The 22,460-nt window shown below is 35.9% G+C and overlaps 3 protein-coding genes and 1 pseudogene across 5 annotated transcripts; 3 read left to right on the top strand and 1 right to left on the bottom strand.

Moving 5' to 3' along the window:
* The first annotated feature begins 1 nt into the window (after position 1).
* LOC141899589 (organic cation transporter-like protein) lies at positions 2 to 9,677 on the top strand. The gene is made up of 20 exons (XM_074786018.1): positions 2 to 1,690; positions 2,737 to 2,986; positions 3,138 to 3,244; positions 3,365 to 3,519; positions 3,594 to 3,762; positions 3,846 to 4,061; positions 4,142 to 4,365; positions 4,501 to 4,682; positions 4,909 to 5,060; positions 5,188 to 5,260; positions 6,351 to 6,376; positions 6,873 to 7,068; positions 7,314 to 7,414; positions 7,507 to 7,661; positions 7,745 to 7,916; positions 7,995 to 8,210; positions 8,325 to 8,548; positions 8,628 to 8,809; positions 8,901 to 9,450; positions 9,568 to 9,677. The coding sequence occupies exons 1-19, from the start codon at positions 1,548 to 1,550 to the stop codon at positions 9,045 to 9,047; spliced, it is 3,090 nt and encodes a 1,029-aa protein (XP_074642119.1). The 5' UTR covers positions 2 to 1,547; the 3' UTR covers positions 9,048 to 9,450; positions 9,568 to 9,677.
* Positions 9,678 to 9,959: 282 nt separating this feature from the next.
* LOC141906494 (ornithine transcarbamylase, mitochondrial-like) lies at positions 9,960 to 12,068 on the top strand. The gene is made up of 7 exons (XM_074796154.1): positions 9,960 to 10,084; positions 10,176 to 10,329; positions 10,420 to 10,542; positions 10,959 to 11,012; positions 11,094 to 11,243; positions 11,474 to 11,611; positions 11,760 to 12,068. Exons 1-7 carry the CDS (start codon positions 9,999 to 10,001, stop codon positions 11,817 to 11,819), a joined length of 765 nt encoding a protein of 254 aa, XP_074652255.1. The 5' UTR covers positions 9,960 to 9,998; the 3' UTR covers positions 11,820 to 12,068.
* A 240-nt stretch (positions 12,069 to 12,308) lies between these two features.
* LOC141899501 (D-serine dehydratase-like) lies at positions 12,309 to 14,846 on the top strand (annotated as a pseudogene).
* Positions 14,845 to 21,719, bottom strand: LOC141915460 (adhesion G-protein coupled receptor G6-like). Of its 3 annotated transcripts, XM_074806999.1 has the most exons (24): positions 21,473 to 21,719; positions 21,254 to 21,286; positions 21,089 to 21,157; positions 20,903 to 20,974; positions 20,714 to 20,785; positions 20,265 to 20,336; positions 20,084 to 20,155; positions 19,681 to 19,752; positions 19,277 to 19,348; positions 18,878 to 18,946; positions 18,576 to 18,638; positions 18,368 to 18,471; positions 17,967 to 18,207; positions 17,735 to 17,882; positions 17,559 to 17,657; positions 17,335 to 17,487; positions 16,846 to 16,992; positions 16,633 to 16,763; positions 16,376 to 16,493; positions 16,140 to 16,284; positions 15,942 to 16,023; positions 15,465 to 15,862; positions 15,308 to 15,382; positions 14,845 to 15,164 (listed from the first exon to the last, which is right to left on the bottom strand). In XM_074806999.1, the coding sequence occupies exons 1-24, from the start codon at positions 21,607 to 21,609 to the stop codon at positions 15,070 to 15,072; spliced, it is 2,739 nt and encodes a 912-aa protein (XP_074663100.1). In that variant the 5' UTR covers positions 21,610 to 21,719; the 3' UTR covers positions 14,845 to 15,069. The 3 variants fall into 3 exon arrangements, with proteins under 3 accessions (XP_074663100.1, XP_074663101.1, XP_074663102.1); XM_074807000.1 differs by lacking the exon at positions 19,681 to 19,752 and having other exon boundaries at positions 14,846 to 15,164; XM_074807001.1 differs by lacking the exons at positions 19,277 to 19,348; positions 19,681 to 19,752; positions 20,084 to 20,155; positions 20,265 to 20,336 and having other exon boundaries at positions 14,846 to 15,164.
* Positions 21,720 to 22,460: the final 741 nt, after the last annotated feature.

Here is a 22,460-nt window from a genome sequence, read left to right as displayed (position 1 = left end):
GTTGTTCAAAATAATCATGCCTAGATTGAATTTAGTCAAGAAATTACTTTTGGAAATAGGAGAACTTTGATCTGAAGTCAGTAATCTGAAACAATTTATGAAATTCAAAAAGCCATTGTCAGAATTGCATCGTATAAAAGAATTAGCTGTTATCTTAAGTCGGCCAATCAATCCTCCCGTTTGACTCCTAATCTCCGAAGAAAACGATTCTGCGCCGAGTTTAATTTCATTGCAGAAAACCAACAGAAGGTGGTGTCACAAACTTAGGTTTCTGCAACCCAAATGGATCCGGAGAAATCAGTTTGGAACCATCTTGTTTATGATGAACTTGTATTTCATTAAATCACTGGATGAATTGCTTTTGTGTGGTTTACGATTGTTAACCGAGCAATGGTATTTCAACCACCGTTCATCCGTCTACTTATTCAAATCTCAAAGCAAATTTTGGGTTTGAAAACTATCTACACCGGTTACCAAAGGATCTTCTTAAAACTGCGTGTAAATTTCGTTGATGCTGTATATACCAGTGGAAACAGGAAGATCATGTACTCAAATACACCAAGTGATCAACGGATATGTAATAAATGCGATCTTAACGTAATGGGAGATTTGATGCACTTGATTCGATACCTTGTTTCTCTTAATCAGCCGGGCCATTTTGTAAACTGCAATAAAATTTGTTATCAGTTCATTTATATAGCAGCCGATATGCTTAGCTCGATCAAAATTTAGAAAAAAAGTCATGTACAGGCCAGCCGGGTCAACCTTTAAGCTCAGCAGAAATGAGAAAGAAGGTATCAATTCTTTTAGCTTGATGCTGATATTTTACCGCAAGCTTACGTGTATAATTGTTAAAATCTTAGTCATATTCTCAATATTTGGAGTGAATAACCATAATTATGTATATAGTACAACAAATATGATAAATACATTTTAAAGAAAATTCTGGATTTGTCGAGGGTGGCTTAATATGGCATAGATATCCTGTCAAAATTAAACATCAAATTCACCCGTCAAACTTTCATGTTTTACCCGTCAAACTTTCATTTTTTACCCGTCAAAACTAAACAAAAGATATAAATATATAAAAAAATATATCAATGTATTTTAAAGGAAATTCTGGATTTGTCGAGGATGGCTTAAAATTATTAAAGTTGTGGAAATGATTTTTGGAAATTCTGTTGTTAACCTACGCTAAGTACACATTATCCGTGATTTTAAATCTTTTGAAAAAAGACCGCCTAAAAGTGTGAACCGCGTTGCTTGTAAAGTAGACACGAGTAACCGATCATTAACGTCTGAATAGAGCCGGATTTTTGCGTGATATATACTTACATATGCAGTACGATTTGTGCGCGCAAGAATGTTCTGGTATGCAAATAAGTCTCAAAAGCATAATTTATTTTCGAATACAATGATGGTTCTTGATATTGCTTATTCAATGTAGGTCATAGTACAAAATGACGTCTTAGACCGATTAGCGACCGGTCTCAATATTTAAGATATACAGGACACTGATTAGTGAATCGGATCGTACGAGTGCCACGATGCAATTCGATGAAATATTGATAAAAATTGGAGAGTTTGGAAAATATCAAAAGATTAGGTATTTCATGCTATGCGTGCCGTCAACGTTCTTAGCATTTGTAGTTCTTGCAGGAGTATTTTTAAGTGCAGTACCAAATTTCAGGTGAGAGAACATATATCATATGTACACATTACATAACGAACATTGTATGCCTACGTACTATACAAATAGATTGAATAGATTATATTAAAAATCTAAAATAGTAAACATAATGATATCTTTTTTATTATTTTCTAAAGATGAACGCGACCGGTTTCACAAAAAAATCACAATCCAACCAAGAAATCTTATATGCACTTGAGTCGGTGCTATCTAAAAATAACCCTTTGCCCACCGCCGATGTAAGTGTATATAAGATTTCTTGTTTGGATAGTGATAAATAATAAAGTAATAATCTTCTGGGTATGAATTTATCTAAGAGCAATCATTTTATAGACTGGAAAACCTTTTACTTGAAGAGATACTTAGATATTTTAAAATTAATAAATATTGCGATTTCTTTTACGCACGGTTAAGATATGCGGTCCTTGGTTTCACACCGTCACTGTTCTCAATTGTTACGTTCAAAAATTCCAAGAATCGCCAGCAAATATCTGCATTTCATTTCCTTTAAAATGGTGTATAAATTGATTTCGTCGAGCAAGGGACTGCAGAACTATATGATTGATATTCAATCTAAACTTATGTTTTAAAAATGAGCCCAAATTATCGCAACAATGGGGACCTCGCGGGACCGCCACAAAATGGCGCCTAGAAACTGGAAACTTCTTTATTGCATTAAAGTGACCCCAAGGTCAAAGTTTACCATTCTATTAAACTGACCCTTCTTCCTGTTGTACTGGTGTTCACTTAATATTTTATAATTCCGTCGACCTCATTCCAGAAGTGGTCACTTTCAACGTACCCCATCCAGATCTAGAATCCCGTTAGTCAACTAGGATATTTGGCCCTAGAAATTATGAATGATAAGTAAAGTAACCGCCAGGTTTTCTCAATGTACATCTCAATACAAATACATAGTAAAACACTCCCGATACACCGCCATACTCTCTATACCGCCAAAATCGTTCTGCACCGATGTGGGCGGTATATCGGGGGTTAGCTGTAGTTTATCATAACCCTCAAAATGATGAATTCATAAAATCTAGATGTGCGATTCCGGATTTGGAGAATGACACGTACAGCATTCAGAATCCCGAGCACGCATTGCGGCTCAATCATACAGTACCCTGGGTCAAAGACGACAACAAGTGGATATTGTCCGAAGACGAGATTTATCTCATCGACGCTTCGACTAAGTTCAGTAACGTGACCGGTATCCCGGAAAATGCGACCAAGGTGGAATGCGATGCGTGGGTTTATGATAGATCTGTTTTCGAAAGCACAACTATGACGGAGGTGAGATCACAATGCAGCACGGTAACATGTAGTTAAAGCGACAGATTGCCTCTATTACCCGGCATTTAGTCAATGAGTCACACATCGTGAAAATCTAAGAAATTAGAATTTCAATATCATCAGATTGTCTTTCGCAATTTTTGAAATGTAGTTTAATAAAGTTGGTAAAAAGAATGGCGGAAATCGGGTTCTATTATCGACGATGGTCATGGGCGGTTTATTCGTAGGTGCGACAGTTTTTGGTGTCCTGTCCGATGTGTAAGTATCGTGGTGAAATTGCAACATTACATTAGTTGCGCTCTCGAGTTCTTAGGTTATTTGAATATATGTATTCATTTTTCACCACTACGTCACAAAGCGAAGTACATGATTTTTCAGATATGGTCGTAGGATTGCGTTCTTCCTCTGTGTCGCTTGTTTATGCGCGTTTGGTGTAGCGTCAGCCTGGGCACCAGAATTCTACAGTTTTGTTTTCTTTCGCTTCATGAGCGGAGCTGCGTGCAGTGGACTTTTCCTATGCAGCTTTGTCTTAGGTCTGTAGTAGCTGTATGCTTATTTTCCCAAAAAAGGATTCAAGTAGGTTGAGTGAAGAATGCCCTTTTTTTAGGAATGGAATTAGTAGGACCATCAAAACGAGTTATTGCTGGTATGGTAATTGAGTATTTCTTTGCACTTGGTGCCTGCATATTACCAGGTATTGCGTACCTCATACGTAACTGGAGGTATTTACAAACAGCTCTAGTACTGCCTAACATTTTGCTCTTCTCTTATTGGTGGCAAGTATATTTTTCCTATTTGAATTACATTTTCCCTGTTTAAAAACTTATCTTGAAAATACATGCGAAAATTTACTCGTCAGGTTCTTACCCGAATCTCCTCGATGGCTTATCACAAAAGGCCGAATGGACGAAGCAGAAAAAATACTCAGAAAAATGGCCGCAGTAAACAGAGTCATTCTTCCAGATAAACTATTTTCTACAGATGATTATGTCGAGGTCAAACCTCAATTTTCATTTAAGGAGTATATCCGCTCCAAAACTTTAGTTATTCGTACACTCGTCATCTATTTCAATTGGTATGTTACTTAAAATCACCGTGATTTAACTTATTTCCCAATTTCTTCCGAATCCATTCTAATTCTCCATTTACCCATAGGATGGTTGTATCTATGGTTTATTATGGACTTTCACTAAACGCCGGAAATCTTGGTGGGAACATATTCTTAAATTCATTTCTTTCTGGTCTGGTCGAGTTCCCAGCGTATACGTTTTGTATTCTGACGATGAATCCATGGGGCCGCAAACCGCCTCACATTACTGCTATGATGATCGGAGGCGTCACTCTAGTTTGCACTGTATTCGTTGTTTTATACGCAGGTGGTGAGTAAAACATAAGCACTCGCAGTTTAAACTTTTTTAAATCAAAATAAAACGCCAAAAGTACGATCCGTCAAATCTCGTTTGAATAGGTAAACTTTTGATTGTTTTCCCAAAAATGCATCTTATTCTTTGCAGATTTGAATTGGTTGATGGTGACATTTGCAATGATCGGTAAATTTGGCGCAGCAGCTGGATTCGCGATTATTTACGTGTTTTCTGCAGAGCTGTATCCGACAGTAATGAGAAATTTCGGCATGGGTACTAGCTCTACGTGTGCAAGAGTCGGAAGTATTTTGGCCCCTATCATCGCAAATGTGGTAAATAACACACACCATGAATAGCGCCAGCAAAAAATGTAATTTGAGAAAATTATTTTTGTAAAAGGCTTATACCAACACGCATAAAGTATTTTCCCATTCCACAAAAGTAAACAAATGTATTTATCTTCAGATATGTAAAGCCAAGGGATTAGATTAAGTCTAAGGAATGTTTACAAACCCGTGTCATATAAGAATATAATCATCGCTGGAGGTCTTTTTTCAGGGCACGATGGTTGGCGGAAATTTTGAGAAATTATTCCCACTGGTTACTTTCGGTGTATTTTCTATTTTGGCCGCAGTGGCGACAATCAAGTTACCCGAAACAAGAGGCCGAAGTTTGCCAGAGACGATTGAAGACGGTAAACAATTCGGCCGGTAAGGATAGCCAATACTGAGTTCCCCGTCAACCTTGTAGATACATTACTATCGTAGATCCTTAAATTACGTAGCTTCAACAAGCGATTTTATTATCTCGTGGAAACAAATGTTTTTGATCTTTCAGAGTTGTGCACTTTGAAAACGGTGACCCAACTGAGTATGCATTTGATAACAAGGCAATGCAGCTAGAAACACAAGTATGATGAACTACGTAACGCCTATTCTGCCTCTTTATCTAATTTCTCCAATCTAGTCCTAATCTGAAAAATATGGTTTTCTGATTATCAATTATGTCTTGCACATCGCCTTCGAATTTGATCTTATTACCGAATCAGTATGTGGTTGCACATGCGTATGTATATCGATATGAACAATATTTAGCTTATGCGTGGACTTCTGAAAAAAATAAACGTTTCTTTATATGTATACATACATTTTGTGATGAGCTAACCATTGTGAATATCAAATGATTGTTATTTTGAAGGGAAATACGATCTGATCTATTCTTATATATTTGTTTTTTTCCTCCTTTTCCCTCCTCCATTTCTCTTCGTGCATACATGTTTTGTTATATTATATTTTAGATACATTGATAAAATAAAATACATACATACTTTTTTCGATTCTCGTCCTCTCTGCATTTTATTATCATATATACTTTTCTCAGTAAAAATGAATGCAACTGATTAAGGTGCAATTTCTTCAGATTGTAAGTATGTGTGTCAGTTCTATTGTAGATGATATTATCATAGTTTTATACAGATTTTCCTTCGCTTTATTTTTAGCATTAATTCATATTTTCCCGTATGTTATTTAAATTCCATGAACTGCAATAAAAATTGTGAAGAGTAAATAGAAATTTTAAATGTGAGTATTTTATTTAATCAGCGTTCATCAGCTTTAACTCGAATTCAATCGTTTCTTTTCTGGCAGGTACGATCAAGCGAGCCAAGCACATCTATCCAAGAATAAGGAAATGATTATATATACTATTCTAATGGTGTACTTAAAAACCACCAAATGTACAAACAATCATACTTGTAAACTATCACTATGAATAAATAAATAAGATTAGTTAGATAAAATTGTAACTGTGTATTTACCTTTATCGTTTTAATGTCAGATATCATGTCATTGGTAAAAAGAAAATTTAGAGTTGTTTATCAACGTTTACGTACAAACCTCGCGGTCGAGTACTTATTTTTAACACACAAAGGAAATTCAACCATGTTTCTTTTCCGTGGTTACTAACTTCTGGCTTTTGATTTTATCCAAATTTAATTTCAGTACCCTTACTTGAAAAATAACTCTTGGTACAAAGCGCATTGACCGCGTTTACCAGCGTTTGCCAGCTAACGCTTTAAACGCGCACGTCATACCTCACATTTTAGTTGCTACATTCGCAGTGAAGTTTTGAAGTTGTCTGAATATCTGTAATTTGCAAATTTACGAGTGTTGCAATGTTTGCGGAATTCAACGCGCATTAATTACCACATTGCTGAAACACCGGTGCAATCTGGTGTCCACGAGCAATGATTATTCATTCAGCCTACATGAAGCAATTTAGACGACAACAATGAAACTGAATGAAATAAATGCGATTTTGGGAGGATTTGGAAAATACCAGAAATCTAGATACTTTGTACTGTGTTTACCATCAATTTCATATGCGTTTCACATATTAGCAGGAGTTTTTACAAGTAACATATCATACAATAGCAGGTAGGTCTACTTTCCCGATTCAAAATATTTGAATATACCGTACTTGACAAAATCTCAGTCACAATGACACGTTTTTTTGTGTGACAGTTGTTCGATGAATGACTTTGGAAACGAAAGTTCCAAGATTTCAAATGATTCTGACGCGAAGAATCTAGAATCGTGGCACGAATTGCTTTTGTCGCGAAAAGGCAATGGATTGGATAATCATTCAACATTGGTATCCGACTCATGTGTGTACCTCATTCATGATATTGGTCCCCTATATGTTACATCACTAACAGAGGTAGGATTTTTATAGAATGAATAATGTTATCATCAGTTTGTAACACAAACTAAATGTCGTTTAAAACTTACGTCATCAAGACGAGATAAAGATAGGGGTCATATTCGAAACATTTTCGATAACGAATTCTTTCAATCTCGAAAAAAATGTGTTTTCAACTGTCGGCTCCGCTTGAATATGTGATTTGAATTTGAATATGAGTATGAATATTTATTGTCATCGTTCTGCTCACATGAATTATGCAGTTTGGAGTGTTTGTCAAGAGTAAAAAGTATACGTCATTCAAAACATTAGTGATGTCAGGATTGCTGGTGGGAAGCCTGATATTTGGATTGGCAGCTGATACGTAAGATTTTACAGAAAATTAACATGACGCACAACCAAGAAACAATCTCTAATAACCACGAAATCTACTCTAACGATTTGACTTATTGATAGGTATGGCCGAAAAACAATGCAACTGGTTGCATTTATTCTGGTGATTATAGGCGGCTTTGGAACTGCCTGGGCTCAAGAATACTACAGTTTCGTGTTTCTTCAGTTTGTCTGCTCCGTAGCCAGTACTGGCATGTATGTTTCCTGTTTAGTTCTCGGTAAGGAATACGAAACGGATTATCTTGAACGAAAGGAATCTCTATGGGGAAAATGGTGGATTTACTATTTTCATTCTTTTCAGCCATTGAGTTGGTCGGACCATCGAAACGCGTATTAGCAGTGATATGCATTCAATATTTCTATTCCCTCGGATCTGTTATTTTGCCGGGAATTGCTTATCTCGTTCGTAAATGGCGCTACTTACAGACAGTATTATCTAGTCTTACATGCATATTAGTCATGCCATGTTGTTGGTAGGTCCATTCGCGCCCTCTTGCCTTCATTCAACTGTTTTCGTTTGCGATGATTTTTAAATCGCTTGGCAATTTCAGGCTTGTAGCGGAATCGCCTCGGTGGTTATTGAGTAAAGATAGGATTAAAGAAGCTGAAACTGTCATCAGAAAAATTGCTGAAGTGAACCACGTTTCGATACCTGAGCATTTGTTCAAAAACGAAGATTTCAAAGAGAATGTACAGTCGAATGCTGCAACATACTTTTTCAAGTCTAAATTGTTGGTGATAAGAACACTTATATTGTCGGCAAATTGGTAATCATCATTTTAAAAATAATCTCTTTCTAAAATGACTTGCATGTAGGCTTACGCTTACTGGAGTGAGAATGAAAGTATACACATCTGAATACATGTATATCGATATTTTAGGGTAGCTGCATATATGGTTTTCTACGGGATATCCCACGGGCCCGGGCGAATCGGAGGTAATATCTATCTGAATTCATTTCTTTCTGGACTCGTCGAATTCCCAGCTTATACGATTAGTTTGATTAGTTTGGAAAAACTGGGCAGGAAGGTACCTCATGTCACAGCGATGATCCTTTCTGCATTAGTTCTATTAGCAACTGTTTTCGTGGAATTATATTTCATTGGTAAGTTTATTTCCGCGATGGGAATGTTCGTAAGTAAACTGATCCAAATCTAGTTTCTTCATCTTTCTTTTCTATTCAGAATACTATTGGGTAATGATCGTTTGCATAATGATCGGAAAGCTCACCATCACTATTTGTTTTGGAATATTGTTGGTACATTCTGCCGAACTTTACCCTACTGTTGTACGGCACTTAGGATTAGCTATCTGTTCAATATCCGGAAAATGTGGTGCAATCTTAGCGCCTGTCCTTAAATATGGAGTAAGTAATCCAAGTTGTTGGCAATTAATAACATACTTTGGATAATTTTCTGAATCGTATAATATTGTTAAAAATTGTGATTTTCTCACAGATTGATGGAATGTCGATGAAGGCATTTCCTTATTTACTCTTCGGACTGTTATCACTGGTGGCTGGAATTCTTGCGATAACTTTACCGGAAACAATCGAACAGCCATTACCGGAAACCGTGGACGATATCGAAAACCGTGAAGATTAACGGGTTTTTCATTTTTTCAACTATTTTTGATGTGGCTATTACGGCTAAAATGTTTTATGTATGAAATAAATATGTAAGTGTTTGAAATAACACAGCGTATGTCTTTTTTGTGCCGAATTTACTTTCATTATAGAGATATTCTCCAATTAAGCTGCTGCCTGGCGCATAAGACGTTAAATACCATACAGGACTTTTTACTGGCTATCCATCTGGTGCTATCATTATCTTGTCGCCAGCTGCGACGTCTACCATATAACATAACTAGCGTATACAAAATACGAATAGAAATGTCTGCTCTTAAGTCTAGGTTCTTGATTTCATCAATTGGTAAACGCATACGATGTCAAGCGTTGCCACCATCAGCGAAAATTGTTTCAACAAGAAACTATTCTGACGAGGAAAAGTAAGTATGAATTGGGTGCGTATGATTTATGCAACGAAGAGCACCAACAGGCAATGTCAACACTGATCTCCTCGATTCCTGCAATCTTCAATGTATTTGCAAAATATTCGATTTTAGGTCCAATTCACTAATTGGACGCCATTTTCTGACGCTCAAAGATTTCCAAGCCGATGAAATAAAACAACTACTATGGACCGCTATGGATTTGAAAGAGCGAATCAAAGAAGATAAAGAAGTAGGTCGATTGATCATGATTTTATTATCCTTACCAATCACGTTAACGAATTAAAGTATCAGTTCTTGTCATCTTGTCGTTTCTAGGCATATCGACCACTTACTGGTAAATCCATTGCCGCCTTGTTCCAAAAGAGAAGCACAAGAACGAGAACTTCTACTGAAATAGGTCTGATATAGTGGCACAGCAAAATCATATCTGACGCATTTAATTCGGAGGATGATTCACTTTAAAATATCGCTCATGAAATAACTGGTCTTACCGAGCTTTTACTGCTGGTTTTATAGAATGATATTTTTTGAGTATTTCAGGAATGTCCCTTTTGGGTGGTTACAGCATAATTCTGAGTCCCAGTGACTGTCATCTAGGAACAAGTGAATCTGTAAAAGATACGGCTAAGTAGGAAGCCGATGAAATTCACGAAAATTAGTTGATGACAATTAGGCCTACTGTATATGTTTATCTATAAAAATGTTTTCGTCTGTTTCAGGGTTTTGTCGGGTTTCGTTGATTGTATTCTTGCTCGTGTTTTTGGTCAGGCAGACCTTGATGAACTCGCTAGCGAAGGATCTGTGCCAATCATCAGCGGACTGTCCGACCGCTATCACCCACTTCAGATTTTAGCTGATTTCCAAACATTACAGGTTCAACGGATCGTTAAATCGTTTGAAAAGAAATGTTTAACCGAAACATAGGATTGTCTAAATGCTAGAATTTAACTGTTTTGGCTTCAGGAACACTTCGGAGGATTAAAAGGTCTTCGAGTCGCTTGGGTTGGTGATGGTAACAACATTTTACATTCACTGCTTATGGGCTGTCCAAAACTTGGCATGGACATAAGTGTTGCTACTCCAAAGGTCAGTTCCCTTTGAATTGATAAAACTTTTAAGGCCCTTACAGATCGTGCACCAATGTATATTAGCGAGCATTTACAAACCAACACGTTCTCTTCGATCCTCTTAAAAATTCACACTGGTTGAAGCCTCCTTTACTCTCGCAAATTTTGGTAGTATAGCTTTTTCAAGACAAGCACCGCGAACCTGGAATTCCATGATCTCTACACCCACTGTACTCAATTTGACGCTGAATGAATTTAAATCCATGATCAAAACTCAACTATTTCATACATACCTTGATGTTACCCTGGAAGAGCGCATTTGAGCGCTTTTTAGCATGGATTTATTGCGCTATATAAATTTTATCATTATCATTATCAAAAGTGTTATATACGATGATATAGAGTTAAGATTGAAACATTCGATTTTCGTTCTAGGGGTATAACGCCGAATCTGCTATTGTCGCCGAAGCCAAATTGTCAGGCGAACGGGTAAAAAAACTTACGCGAGCGTAACAACATATACCGTTATTTAGTCTTTACGTGCTCACAATAGTTGTTGGTAAATTTCAGCACAATACGGGTGTATATTTTACGAGCGATCCACGTGAAGCGGTGTATGGGGCTAATGTTGTCATCACAGATTCGTGGGTGAGCATGGGACAAGAAAGCGAAACGAAAAAACGACTCATAGCGTTCCACGGATATCAAGTTAATGAACATGTATGTATGATTTATCATTAGCGCTTACATACATACGTAAGTAAATGCATCAAACGTCATTTTGATGATTATGTGAACAATCTTTTTACAACGTCGAACTCATTGTACTACGTAATTGTTCTTCGGACTCATTTATATGGCGTAAACTATCATTCAAAAGATTAGCAGAACATTATTCGTAAATAATTTGTAAATAAGTAATTGATTAACAGTTGTTTTTCTCTATAAAGTTGATGAAAATCGCGTTGCCGGATGCCGTATTTATGCACTGTTTACCGAGAAAGTCACTGGAAGTTACAGACGATATATTTTACAGCAAAAAGAGTTTGGTCTTCCAGGAAGCAGAAAATCGATTATGGACAGTCATGGTAATCTATCAATTGGATAAAGGCCTACGAAAAATAGTTTTCTGTTTATATATTGAAAAGTTACAGCAATACATGTTTAGTAATGCTATGATTCATTACGTTGTTAGCATCATTTACTTGACTTGATGAAACATGCTCCTCATTTCAGGCCGTTATACTGCACCAACAAATGGATCACCAATGCAAGTTACAAAAACCGTTGTTTTAGATTGTGCAAAAGAGAAATTATGTAAAACTGATTCTTGATTAATGCGATGAATTGAGAATTAGTCATCTTACACTTCACTTCATTTAGCAGTATATATAGATTTTAATTCATGGACATTTTCCGATGATATTATGTATTGAAATAGTAATAGACTTACATATTCCACAAACATGATCTCGAATTTATTGTGTTTATCTATCGTTTCATCAATCTAGAGACAATGCTAAAAATTATTATGACCCAGCAATGGTATTTCAACCACCGTTTAAGTTACCGGTAATACGGAGAAAAGTAGGCCTATACGTTGTCGAATACGTTGATACGATCTGGTTAGAAATAATTTGATTAATCGCATGGGTTTCCATGAGAATGGTGAAAAATTATCCCAATTGGATCCAAATCCTAATTGAATAATAGTGTATTTTCGATGTGGGAATGCATCGAGTATACTATTGAACTATGGTATAGTTGAACTCCTCCAGTGAAACGATGGATATTCCCTGTCCCGCAACCATATCTGAATTAGAAACTCCGGCATATCTTGTTGATTTGGATAAAGTAAAATCAAATTGTGATATAATGCGACATCGATGTGAGACGTTGGGAGTAAAGCTACGGGCACATTTGAAAACGCATAAAACGTTGTAAGTTTTGTCAAAACGGATTTCTAAATCATCGATTTGTTAAGTGTCTTCAGTGTTAGATGTTTTAATGAATCTTATCTTTTAGTATATCCATTCTATTTTTGATCAATAATCAAGATGATGTAAATTCTGTATAATGTAATTCTTGTGTGAACACTGTTCTCATCAGAAATAATCATGATGAAAATGACATTCTACACGTAGAGAAGCCGCTATTCTAATGACCGGGGCACTAAAGCATGTGTCTGCGTCTCAACACTGAAAGAAGCAGAATTCTTCGCAGATGGTGGATTTGATGACATGGTCTTTGCTGCTCCACTTATTGCTGCGAAAGTTCCGCGGTAAAAATCCTGAATACCGCAATAGAAATATTCCGTACTCGTAGGTGTAAAGTTTTAGCGGAAAAATTAGAGGCTTTTCACGTGATGGTTGATAGCCTACATGGCATAGATAAGCCCTTGCTGAAAACCCTTTGAAAGACGGGCGAAAATGGTCAGTCTTGCTGAAAATATATGTTGGCTCGAAGCGAGGAAATTATATATTTTTACTTATAACCAACAAATCCTGGAAACAGAATTTGTTGTCACCTATTAGCTATTATTCCCCAGCATGTGTGTTGTGGAACTCGGACCAGGCAGTAGATCTCGCGAAAACCATAGCAACATCAGGGACTATGATATTTTACGGCTTGTACGGGTATTTTGGCGGTCTCACGTACGAGTGCCATTCCACTGATGAGTTGAAGTCAACATCTGATTTAGCAGTGACACGACTTTTAGAATGCAAAAAAGGTAAGCGTACGGCTTACGAGCTCTTTTACTGGCAAATATTAGTCATATATATCAAAGGAAGGAAAATACACGCTGGAACAAAAATTGTGAAAACCAGTAATGCTTATTCAAATAATTTTTTTAAAATTTTCAGACTAAATGGTCTTGACTTGACATTCGAAACTTGTGGGATCGGCTCTACCCCAACTGCCAGTTATCTGGGAGACAAGATGAACCAACCAACTGAACTAACCAACCAACTGAATCCAGGAAGTTACATTTTCTATGGTGTGTCTTGTCCACATTGCTTTCAATTCATTTCTGATAGCCACATGTTATAAAGCCTTGGCCAATTTAACTTCGCCCGTTAGTATCAGGGTTTTATAAAACCTATTAACAATATCAATTCATTTCGAAAAATTCGTACGAAATTATTCCAGGAACCACTTTTTCCAGAAAAACAACACGTTTGTTCAACCCAAAACAAAGCATTCCTCAGAATTAAGATTTAGCCGTAGTCTCTCAGTATTTGCATACATTTCATTTTCAACATGTGTTTTGCTTTGGAAATCATAGATGTGGAACAGACATTAATCGGAAGCGTTAGTCTGGACCGCGTTGCTTGTAAAGTAGCGACACGAGTTACTGGACATTACCCGGAAAAGAATACGATGCTTGTTGACTGCGGTTTCATGGCTTTGAGCCACGATGGAAAAGGGCTTGTACCACCCGGTAGCACTTGTCTCGTAGAAGGACACCTTGAACTCATGTAAGTCGGTGAACTGCCCCTTTACACCTAAAATCTCTTTCAATAGTGAATAATGAATTGTCATGATACAACTTTCATAGATGACACGCAACACAATTAACCATCATTTCTTTCAGTTTTCTACGTAACTAAGTTTAATTTTTCAATTTAGGCTTACCGAAATTAGCCAAGAAGTGGGTACTTTGGAGCCAGTCAGTGGAAAAATTGACTATAGCCAATTCCCTCTGGGGACGATGTTATTTTTCTATCCGTATCATGTAAGTATAGTTCGAATAATCCAGTGTATGCATATGAAGAGATCACCCATTCATAGATTATTACGATCATTTTTCATGAAAAGCAATTATTTCTTTTTTTATGAAGAGCGATGTTCCCATATTATTACATACATCGAGACGAGAAGGTTATAGAGACGTGGACCCCGATGAGAGGCTGGTAGATCCAAGATGGATAGAAATTATGTAAATGAAGACTTTGCAAAATTATGATTAGTCACATGCATGTATCTGGACTAACCACCACTTTGATTCGTTAAATGAATGAAACAAAAATATCAATATGATGTCATTTTGAAAATGCTTAACTCACTATTACGAATTGCAAGTGTTTCTACACCTGATTGATTTTTTTTCCAGTTTTAATGGATTCTGTCGACAACCGTTCACGATAGATATAGGCGCGTGATTTTACTGCTAAGCGTCACATTTAAATTAGATAAATGTGTTGGGAGAGAATGGATTAGAATAAATGGCACGAAAAGATTGAATACGAAAAAATATAATTATTGTAATGAAACAATATTTACATACTTTATTCCACTTGTAAACTATGGATCAATATAGAAATGACGTATGATAGATTTCTTGATTAATAATATTTGCATGAAAAAACTTCCTCTCTCTTGTCTTTTTAATCTTATCTTCTTTCTATGAACATTGTTTAAGATATTATTAAATTAACTTGTTTAACAAAACCAAGAGTCAAACTAATAACTAAATACTAATAATACTTTCGATTATACACTTATTCACACGTTTTATCTAGTCAACGAAGTTTTTTTTCAAAATTTAGATCACCGTTTCACGCGAACTAGTACTCGGTTTGTGTCCATTTTCCTCCATTTCAATATTCTTACATCGCGGAGATTCCATTGTTTTATCCACTACGATAAAAGAAATTGAATAACGTTAAAAACATGTGATATTGTAGATAGATGCACTATTTGATATGATTTAATCTAATGTTCTTTTTAAAAAACGCATGATAATTCAGGAAGTTGTTTGATGCGAGTTATTACATACTCACTGCTGGTTTTGTGAAAAGACTCTGCGTGACTCAGTTTCCGTGTTTTTGTTTCGGAAAGAGTTGTGCTGTGTGTCCCTATAGAATAGACAATTAATACTAACTTGTATAAATGATTTTCCCCGACAGTTAGAACGTAAAAATCGAAAACAAAACATGCCTTTGTTATTTGAAAGGAAGACGGTGTCCTTTTTGTCAAGTACGTTTTTCCAAGCCACTCGTACTTCCTTCTTCAAAACGCAGTAGAATACAAATATAAACAGCCCCTGAAGAGCATTCAGCAGTACGAATATATAGCTGAATATCGATGTCGCTGTTTCTTTGATAGACAGTAGTCCGAATATCCAAGTGAGTCCAAGCAACAGCAACACTCCTATTGCTCCTTTTATTTGAGAGGAAATTGACATTTTTTCTTGATTCGTCACATGCATTGCTCTCCTTTTAGTCATTTGGTGAATTTGTTTGATAACCATAACGAAGGTCGCTGAATTTATTAGCAAAATCAGGCAAACCGGTGCCAGAAAAGCCCCGTAAAATGCCTTCTCTTTCAACCAGCAACTTCAAGAGAGAATATAATAGACCTTTAGAAGAAATGTATGTTCATTAGTTCTGAAACGAAACGTATTGTGATCCTTACATATTTTGACCAGATGCCCCTTGAAGGCCATAACTTTGAAAAGACACCGCCATTGTAATGATTACGATAATCAATGGAAGACCTAGGGATGGGAACAACATTTCAGTCAGTTTTTTTTCAGAAAAGAACAAATCTTGGTAATTATCAAAATATACAGAATATGATGCAAATGAGACTAGAGATTCATGTTTCACTTACCCCAGCCGACTAAACTGAATTTTAAAAGAATCCGATTGAAGTATGGTTGAAAAACCTTAATGAGGGCCAAATACATATAGAACGCCTCTATTAACATCCAAGTGAAGCTGCTCAGTAGAAAGTAATGCAGCAACACCGCAGCGATCTAAATCAAAATTATAATCGTATCGTTAACATCTTATGCCGAATGTAAACTAAGCGGGTATTTTCAAGTAATCTATGATCGCCAAACAAACCTTGCAAAGGGTCATATCGATTTTGACGCTTGATTCGAAGAGGAAAACAATATCGACGCAGAATAGAGCAACACAGAGGCAAATCAGTAACTGGGACGGGATACTTTTCCGTAGTTTCCTAAAAACAGAATTGGTATCCTCTTGAATTAGAAAAAAATATTCATGATGTTCGATTGTGCATGAGTCATGTTACCAGTGCACGGAAGTTTAAAAATGAGTTATATTGTGAGTTTTTACTCATCTAAATTTCAACAAACCGGAACATAATGTAAGTCAACAGAGTTAAAAACAACCCAACCAGTGAAAGTACACAACCAGCTATTGACAGAATAGAAAGTGATCTGTTTTGCTGAGTTGAAATTTGGCGGCTACTCGCATCATAAACATTCTATAAAGTAACAAAGTAAATATCAATCAAAATTGCCATTTCATAACTGCATTCTATATAATGACGGAAGCTGCTTATGTACCATTAACAATGCGAAGTTTGTAAGATGGTTACATTCACAGGACGTGATTCCAGATACAGTAACTGTAGTTAAACATCCTTCTGTCGACCAGTTTCCTTTCCCGTCGTTCGCCATAAAATCCCAGAATACACACCGCACCACACTTTGCTGTGTATAATAATTCATAACGCGACCTTATAAACTTTGTTCAAATGAACGAAGGAACATCATCAGGGGTTCGAACCTATAATATTAGTCGCTTTACGTGCAAATTTTCGCGTTATATACAGGTGGGCTAGACTCAAACGTGTGATAAAACTCTACGGGACTATTTGACTGCTTCAATAACAGCTATTCTCATGCATTATCTACGATTGCGAAATTCATTTAACGCATAATGAAGGTTATTTCCCCTAGTAGAGATCATGACCGTTATGATGCCGATCTCCTCTGCATATAGAGTTTTCGAGACACGTACAACACCAGTAACGAGTTTCATAAGGCATATACCTTAGTAGGATCTTGGCGATTCAAATTTCGAAATTTCAAGATAATCGGCTGTGGAAGGTCAGCTTTTTCATGCATTCCAACACTAACTGCGAGAACCTTGCTAGTGAGAAATCCTTGGCTTACAACATTGCGCCTTCCTTGTGCTTCCAACGCCTGCGATACACAGTAAATTTCTATTAGATCTAGACTCCAAACCAATATGATAAACAACGTTTAATTCTTACCTGAAAAAGTGCCGTATTCGGATAGAACACAATTTTTACCGTCTCGTTTTCCTTAGAAATTGACTTTGGCAAATAAACGTTTGTTTCATCGGTTCCATCCTTGAAAAAAGGGTACATTTTATTACTAGTTTGTAATCAGAATACAATCCTTATATGGTTATCATATCACTACTTACTTCGGCAGAGAAATGAAGAGTCATTCCTTTATCTTCGATGCTATCTGGCGAGATGACGCGTAGCTCAATATTCTTTTGTCTCACAGTTATGGATTCGTTTCCGTAGACGACTATCTTGTTTGATAAGTGTTCAATTTGTTTCAACACTCTGAAACAGAAATAGTTTCCTGATCAGAAATCCAGTATTCTACTAACATTATTCGATAAAAGAGCACTTCTCCCCGAGTCCTACTTCCTGATACTGTTGTTGGAATTTTGTATCTCATCGAGAACAGTTTGGTTTACGTCAATCAAATCGCTGAACGCGTCGACAAGGCCCCGAACTGTCTCACTTTGAACGAGACTCCCAAATATCTCTTCATCCGATAAAATCGTATCGATAGCTTCCAGTGATTCAGTAACGTCCTTTTTCCCTTTCCGCCTCTTGCCAGTGAGGTTATATAGGTTCTGAAAAGCTTTCCTGGATTTCCCCCCTATAATGTAAACTTATAATTTCCAGTTGCTGATAGTCGGAGTAAACTCAAAAAAAGATTTTTTTAAAGAATATTTGAGAATATTTTAAATTATAAGAATATTTTCCATTGACACGGAATGATAAAGGATGATGATGGTCCGTTTATTCTATAATTTTACCTTTATTAAGATGCATGTCCGTGGTAATAGTGGGTTTGGACGTGGTTGTTGGTTTCATTCGTTGAGAGACCGAAGAATGCCCCGGCGAGCAACTTGAAATGAAACTGAAATAAATCTCAATCAATCAACGCTAATCTATAAGTAAAACTATCTAGATCTATAGATCGGTATTGGCATAGGGTCTATCCTAAAATAAGTAACCACTTACTCACTGAAGGAGTCGGTTTCTTCGATACAGTTGTTAGTGCACTTACTATCCGCACAGACAAGACTGTAAAATATAGAATCATGGTCTCGGTACGAAGAATATCATGAAAATTGATGAAATTGTCGTGTAAATACGACACAGGGAAACGCAGGAACAGGAGATAAAAACATGTTAACGAGCGTCTCCCTTTAGTCACGTGCGTTTAAGCCCAATTGCTCGCTCTATCCCAGGGAAACGGAGGAAACACGGAGGCACAGAAACGCGGAATCAAACATACAATCTGATACATTCATTTCACTTACGTTAATTCAGAAATATGTTTGAATAACGTATTGTTCAAACTACAATCGATTCGGTTGTCTGTCAAATATCTGAAATGTATGACAATACATAGCAATATCAAACTAGATTAAACGATCTTTCAGCATGTTTTATTACTGATTTTGTTACTAAGAGACATGATTATTAAATGAAAATGATTTTTTCCAAATCTGATTTACGGCGTCCTACTACAAATCTTGTTTTACTGACAGGAACGCATTAAGATGCAACAGAGAACATATTTGTTTTATCAATTGTCTGTAGATCGATCGATATGAATCAACTAACTTGTATATTTTTCTTTCAAATCATTTCTGTTTTTCATTTATTCTTATTTTTCTCTAAGACACGATGTTTGGTTAAGGTTTGTGATCACTTACAGATATTTCAGTTTTGCTGTGTTTTCGAACGTTTCCTTCTTCAACGTACTTATGTTGTTATACGACAAATCGCTAGAATTATATGAAACAATGCTTTCCTATGTACGGAGTACATTAATAATCTATGAGCTCTACACGGGAATCCAATTCACCAAAGAGACATGATTATAAAATGAAAATGATTTTTTCCAAATCTGATTTACGGCGTCCTACTACAAATCTTGTTTTACTGACAGGAACGCATTAAGATGCAACAGAGAACATATTTGTTTTATCAATTGTCTGTAGATCGATCGATATGAATCAACTAACTTGTATATTTTTCTTTCAAATCATTTCTGTTTTTCATTTATTCTTATTTTTCTCTAAGACACGATGTTTGGTTAAGGTTTGTGATCACTTACAGATATTTCAGTTTTGCTGTGTTTTCGAACGTGTCCTGGTGCAACGTACTTATGTTGTTATACGACAAATCGCTAGAATTATATGAAACAATGCTTTCCTATGTCAGTGTACATGAATAATCTATGAGCTCTACACGGGAATCCAATTCACCAAAGAGACATGATTATAAAATGAAAATGATTTTTTCCAAATCTGATTTACGGCGTCCTGCTACAAATCTTGTTTTACTGACAGGAACGCATTAAGATGCAAAAGAGAAAATATTTGTTTTATCAATCGTCTGTAGATCGATCGATATGAATCAACTAACTTGTATATTTTTCTTTCAAATCATTTCAGTTTTTCATTTATTCTTATTTTTCTCTAAGACACGATGTTTGGTTAAGGTTTGTGATCACTTACAGATATTTCAGTTTTGCTGTGTTTTCGAACGTGTCCTGGTGCAACGTAATTATGTTGTTATACGACAAATTGCTAGAATTATATGAAACAATGCTTTCCTATGTACGGAGTACATGAATAATTTACGAGCTCTACACGGGAATCCATTTCAGCAAAATGGCATTAGTAAAAGAATACTTACAGAACTTCCAAATTTTCATTGTAGGAAAATGCACCTTCATGAATACTTTTAATATGATTATTTGATAGATTTCTGTAATGTAAGAATATTTCTGAAAAGCTGAAAGATCTTCAAATTAACATTAATGATGAATATTTCTTAATGTAGATGATGGAAAGTAGAAACATACTATTTTTGGTACTGAAATAATTTTCTCTATGTCATTAATTGACAAAAGCTTTCCTTGTCGAACATTTGCTAAAGCACATGATTATCAAATGAATTTTTTCCAAATCTGTTTACGGTGTCCTGCTAGAAATCTTGTTTTACTTAAAGGAACTCATCACGTGCGGTCGTGTGTTTGAATGCATAAGAATGCAACACTAAACATATTTTGTTTCATCAATTTTCTATTGATCGATCGATATGAATCTGCTAACTTATTTAGGTTTAGGTTCTTATTTACTTACAGAAATTTCAGTTTTGCTGTGTTTTCGAACGTTTCCTTCTTCAACGTACTTATGTTGTTATACGACAAATCGCTAGAATTATATGAAACAATGCTTTCCTATGTACGGAGTACATGAATAATCTATGAGCTCTACACGGGAATCCATTTCACGAATCAACCAAAAAGACCTTAGTAAAGGAATACTTACAGAACTTCCAAATTTTCATTGTGGGAAAACGCATCTTCATGTACATATTTGATAAGATTATTTGATAGATTTCTGTAATGTAAGAATATTCCTAAAAAGATGTTTACTAGAAAGATCTTCAAATATAGATTAAATCGAACTATGAATAACTTCTTAGGTTACAATATATCATTTTTTGATACTCACAGCGAGTTCAGGTTAACGTAGTCTTTGAACTCATCCTTGCAAATACATTTTCTTTTGAATGACGAATCACTAAAATGAGCGAATGTCATTCTTCAATACTCAATCCGTGAGCGATTTGAAATAATATAATGGATTTATTTTGAGTTGCTTATTTATGATACTTACAGCTCAAGCCGAGAAACATTCCCATCGCAAAGACTAAAACCCGTAAATAAAATGTTATTTTTCGATATAATAACTATAAAAACTGTCGAAATAATAATTTCCAATGTTCATGGTTATACATAGTTTAATATTGTTAATAACAGCCTTATTGCGATTCAATTTTATGTACATAATAGAATACATAAAAACAAACAGACTTACGAATATTAGATAGCCTACCTAATAAAACAGCATACAAACTTTTCCGTTTTTATATCGCAGCAACTTGATGCATCCCCCCTGCCATCTGACACCAAGCTTTTGTTCAATAGAATAATGAGACAGAATGCCGAAAGCGGGAGGCTAAATTTCGCCATCTTTTGCAGATTTTATTCAAAAGATGAATATGTATAAGTATATATTCCGAAAATTGACGATAGCTTCCCCATACACGATGTATATAATAACTCATTTAAGGCGGTTTGAATTTCGGATATTTCAAAAGGAATGTAGTATAGTCTTTTTGCATTATTGGTTATATACATATGTATTTTCTTCCTGGTCTATATTGAGGTATAGTTGGCTTCCAGTAATAAAACCTAGTGCCATTAATGATTATGAAAATTGAAATCCAACAATGATTTAAAAACCCGGAAAATCATTATCATAAATTTTATATTATTACCGACCATTTATTTACACAAAAGGTCTTCGCCCAGTATAGAATATCAAAAATGCATACATCCAACTATGACTTGTATTTGACACATTAATTTTCTAGAAAGTTATGTTATTTTTGATAAGTAAATTCTGTAATCGGATACATCGATTTAGTTTGGCGTTTAGTCAACTTAAGTTAAACTAAGTGAAATCGAATTTTTTCCTTCGCGGTTAGCTCAGTTGGTTGGTTGGAGGACTGAGAACCACGAGGTTCCTGCTTCGCAACCACCTCTAGCGTTGACTGGACCATGGACGTATAAACTAGAGTATCTGTGGCTGGACTAAGCTCTGCTAACTTAGTCAGGTTGTGAGTCATAACAACCTATAAAAAGGTCGCGGCCGTCTCCTAAGACCCACATGTCCCAACTGCAAGTAACAATGTAACCCTAGTGGCAAGGATAGACTGTTACTTGCATTTGGGACGTAAAACGCTACTAAAAACTCGGCTAAACTGAATGCCAGTTAGTCGGAACTATAGCGCGGAAATGGTCGACCATGGGATTGAGCA

Source organism: Tubulanus polymorphus, chromosome 1, assembly GCF_964204645.1.
Source record: "Tubulanus polymorphus chromosome 1, tnTubPoly1.2, whole genome shotgun sequence".
Lineage (NCBI taxonomy): Eukaryota > Metazoa > Nemertea > Palaeonemertea > Tubulaniformes > Tubulanidae > Tubulanus > Tubulanus polymorphus.
This window is presented reverse-complemented; position numbering and strand designations above follow the sequence as displayed.

Coding starts and splice junctions, on each gene's coding strand:
- LOC141899589 (XM_074786018.1), top strand. CDS start 1,548: ATGCAATTCGATGAAATATTGATAAAAATTGGAGAGTTTGGAAAATAT. Junction 6,377..6,872: donor TACTTGAAAAATAACTCTTG/GTACAAAGCGCA, acceptor TTTGTGTGACAG/TTGTTCGATGAATGACTTTG. Junction 7,069..7,313: donor ATGTTACATCACTAACAGAG/GTAGGATTTTTA, acceptor TGAATTATGCAG/TTTGGAGTGTTTGTCAAGAG.
- LOC141906494 (XM_074796154.1), top strand. CDS start 9,999: ATGTCCCTTTTGGGTGGTTACAGCATAATTCTGAGTCCCAGTGACTGT. Junction 11,013..11,093: donor CCAAATTGTCAGGCGAACGG/GTAAAAAAACTT, acceptor GGTAAATTTCAG/CACAATACGGGTGTATATTT. Junction 11,244..11,473: donor GATATCAAGTTAATGAACAT/GTATGTATGATT, acceptor TTCTCTATAAAG/TTGATGAAAATCGCGTTGCC.
- LOC141915460 (XM_074806999.1), bottom strand. CDS start 21,609: ATGGCGAAATTTAGCCTCCCGCTTTCGGCATTCTGTCTCATTATTCTA. Junction 21,287..21,472: donor TTTGTATGCTGTTTTATTAG/GTAGGCTATCTA, acceptor TACGGGTTTTAG/TCTTTGCGATGGGAATGTTT. Junction 20,975..21,088: donor TACGTTAACCTGAACTCGCT/GTGAGTATCAAA, acceptor CTTACATTACAG/AAATCTATCAAATAATCTTA.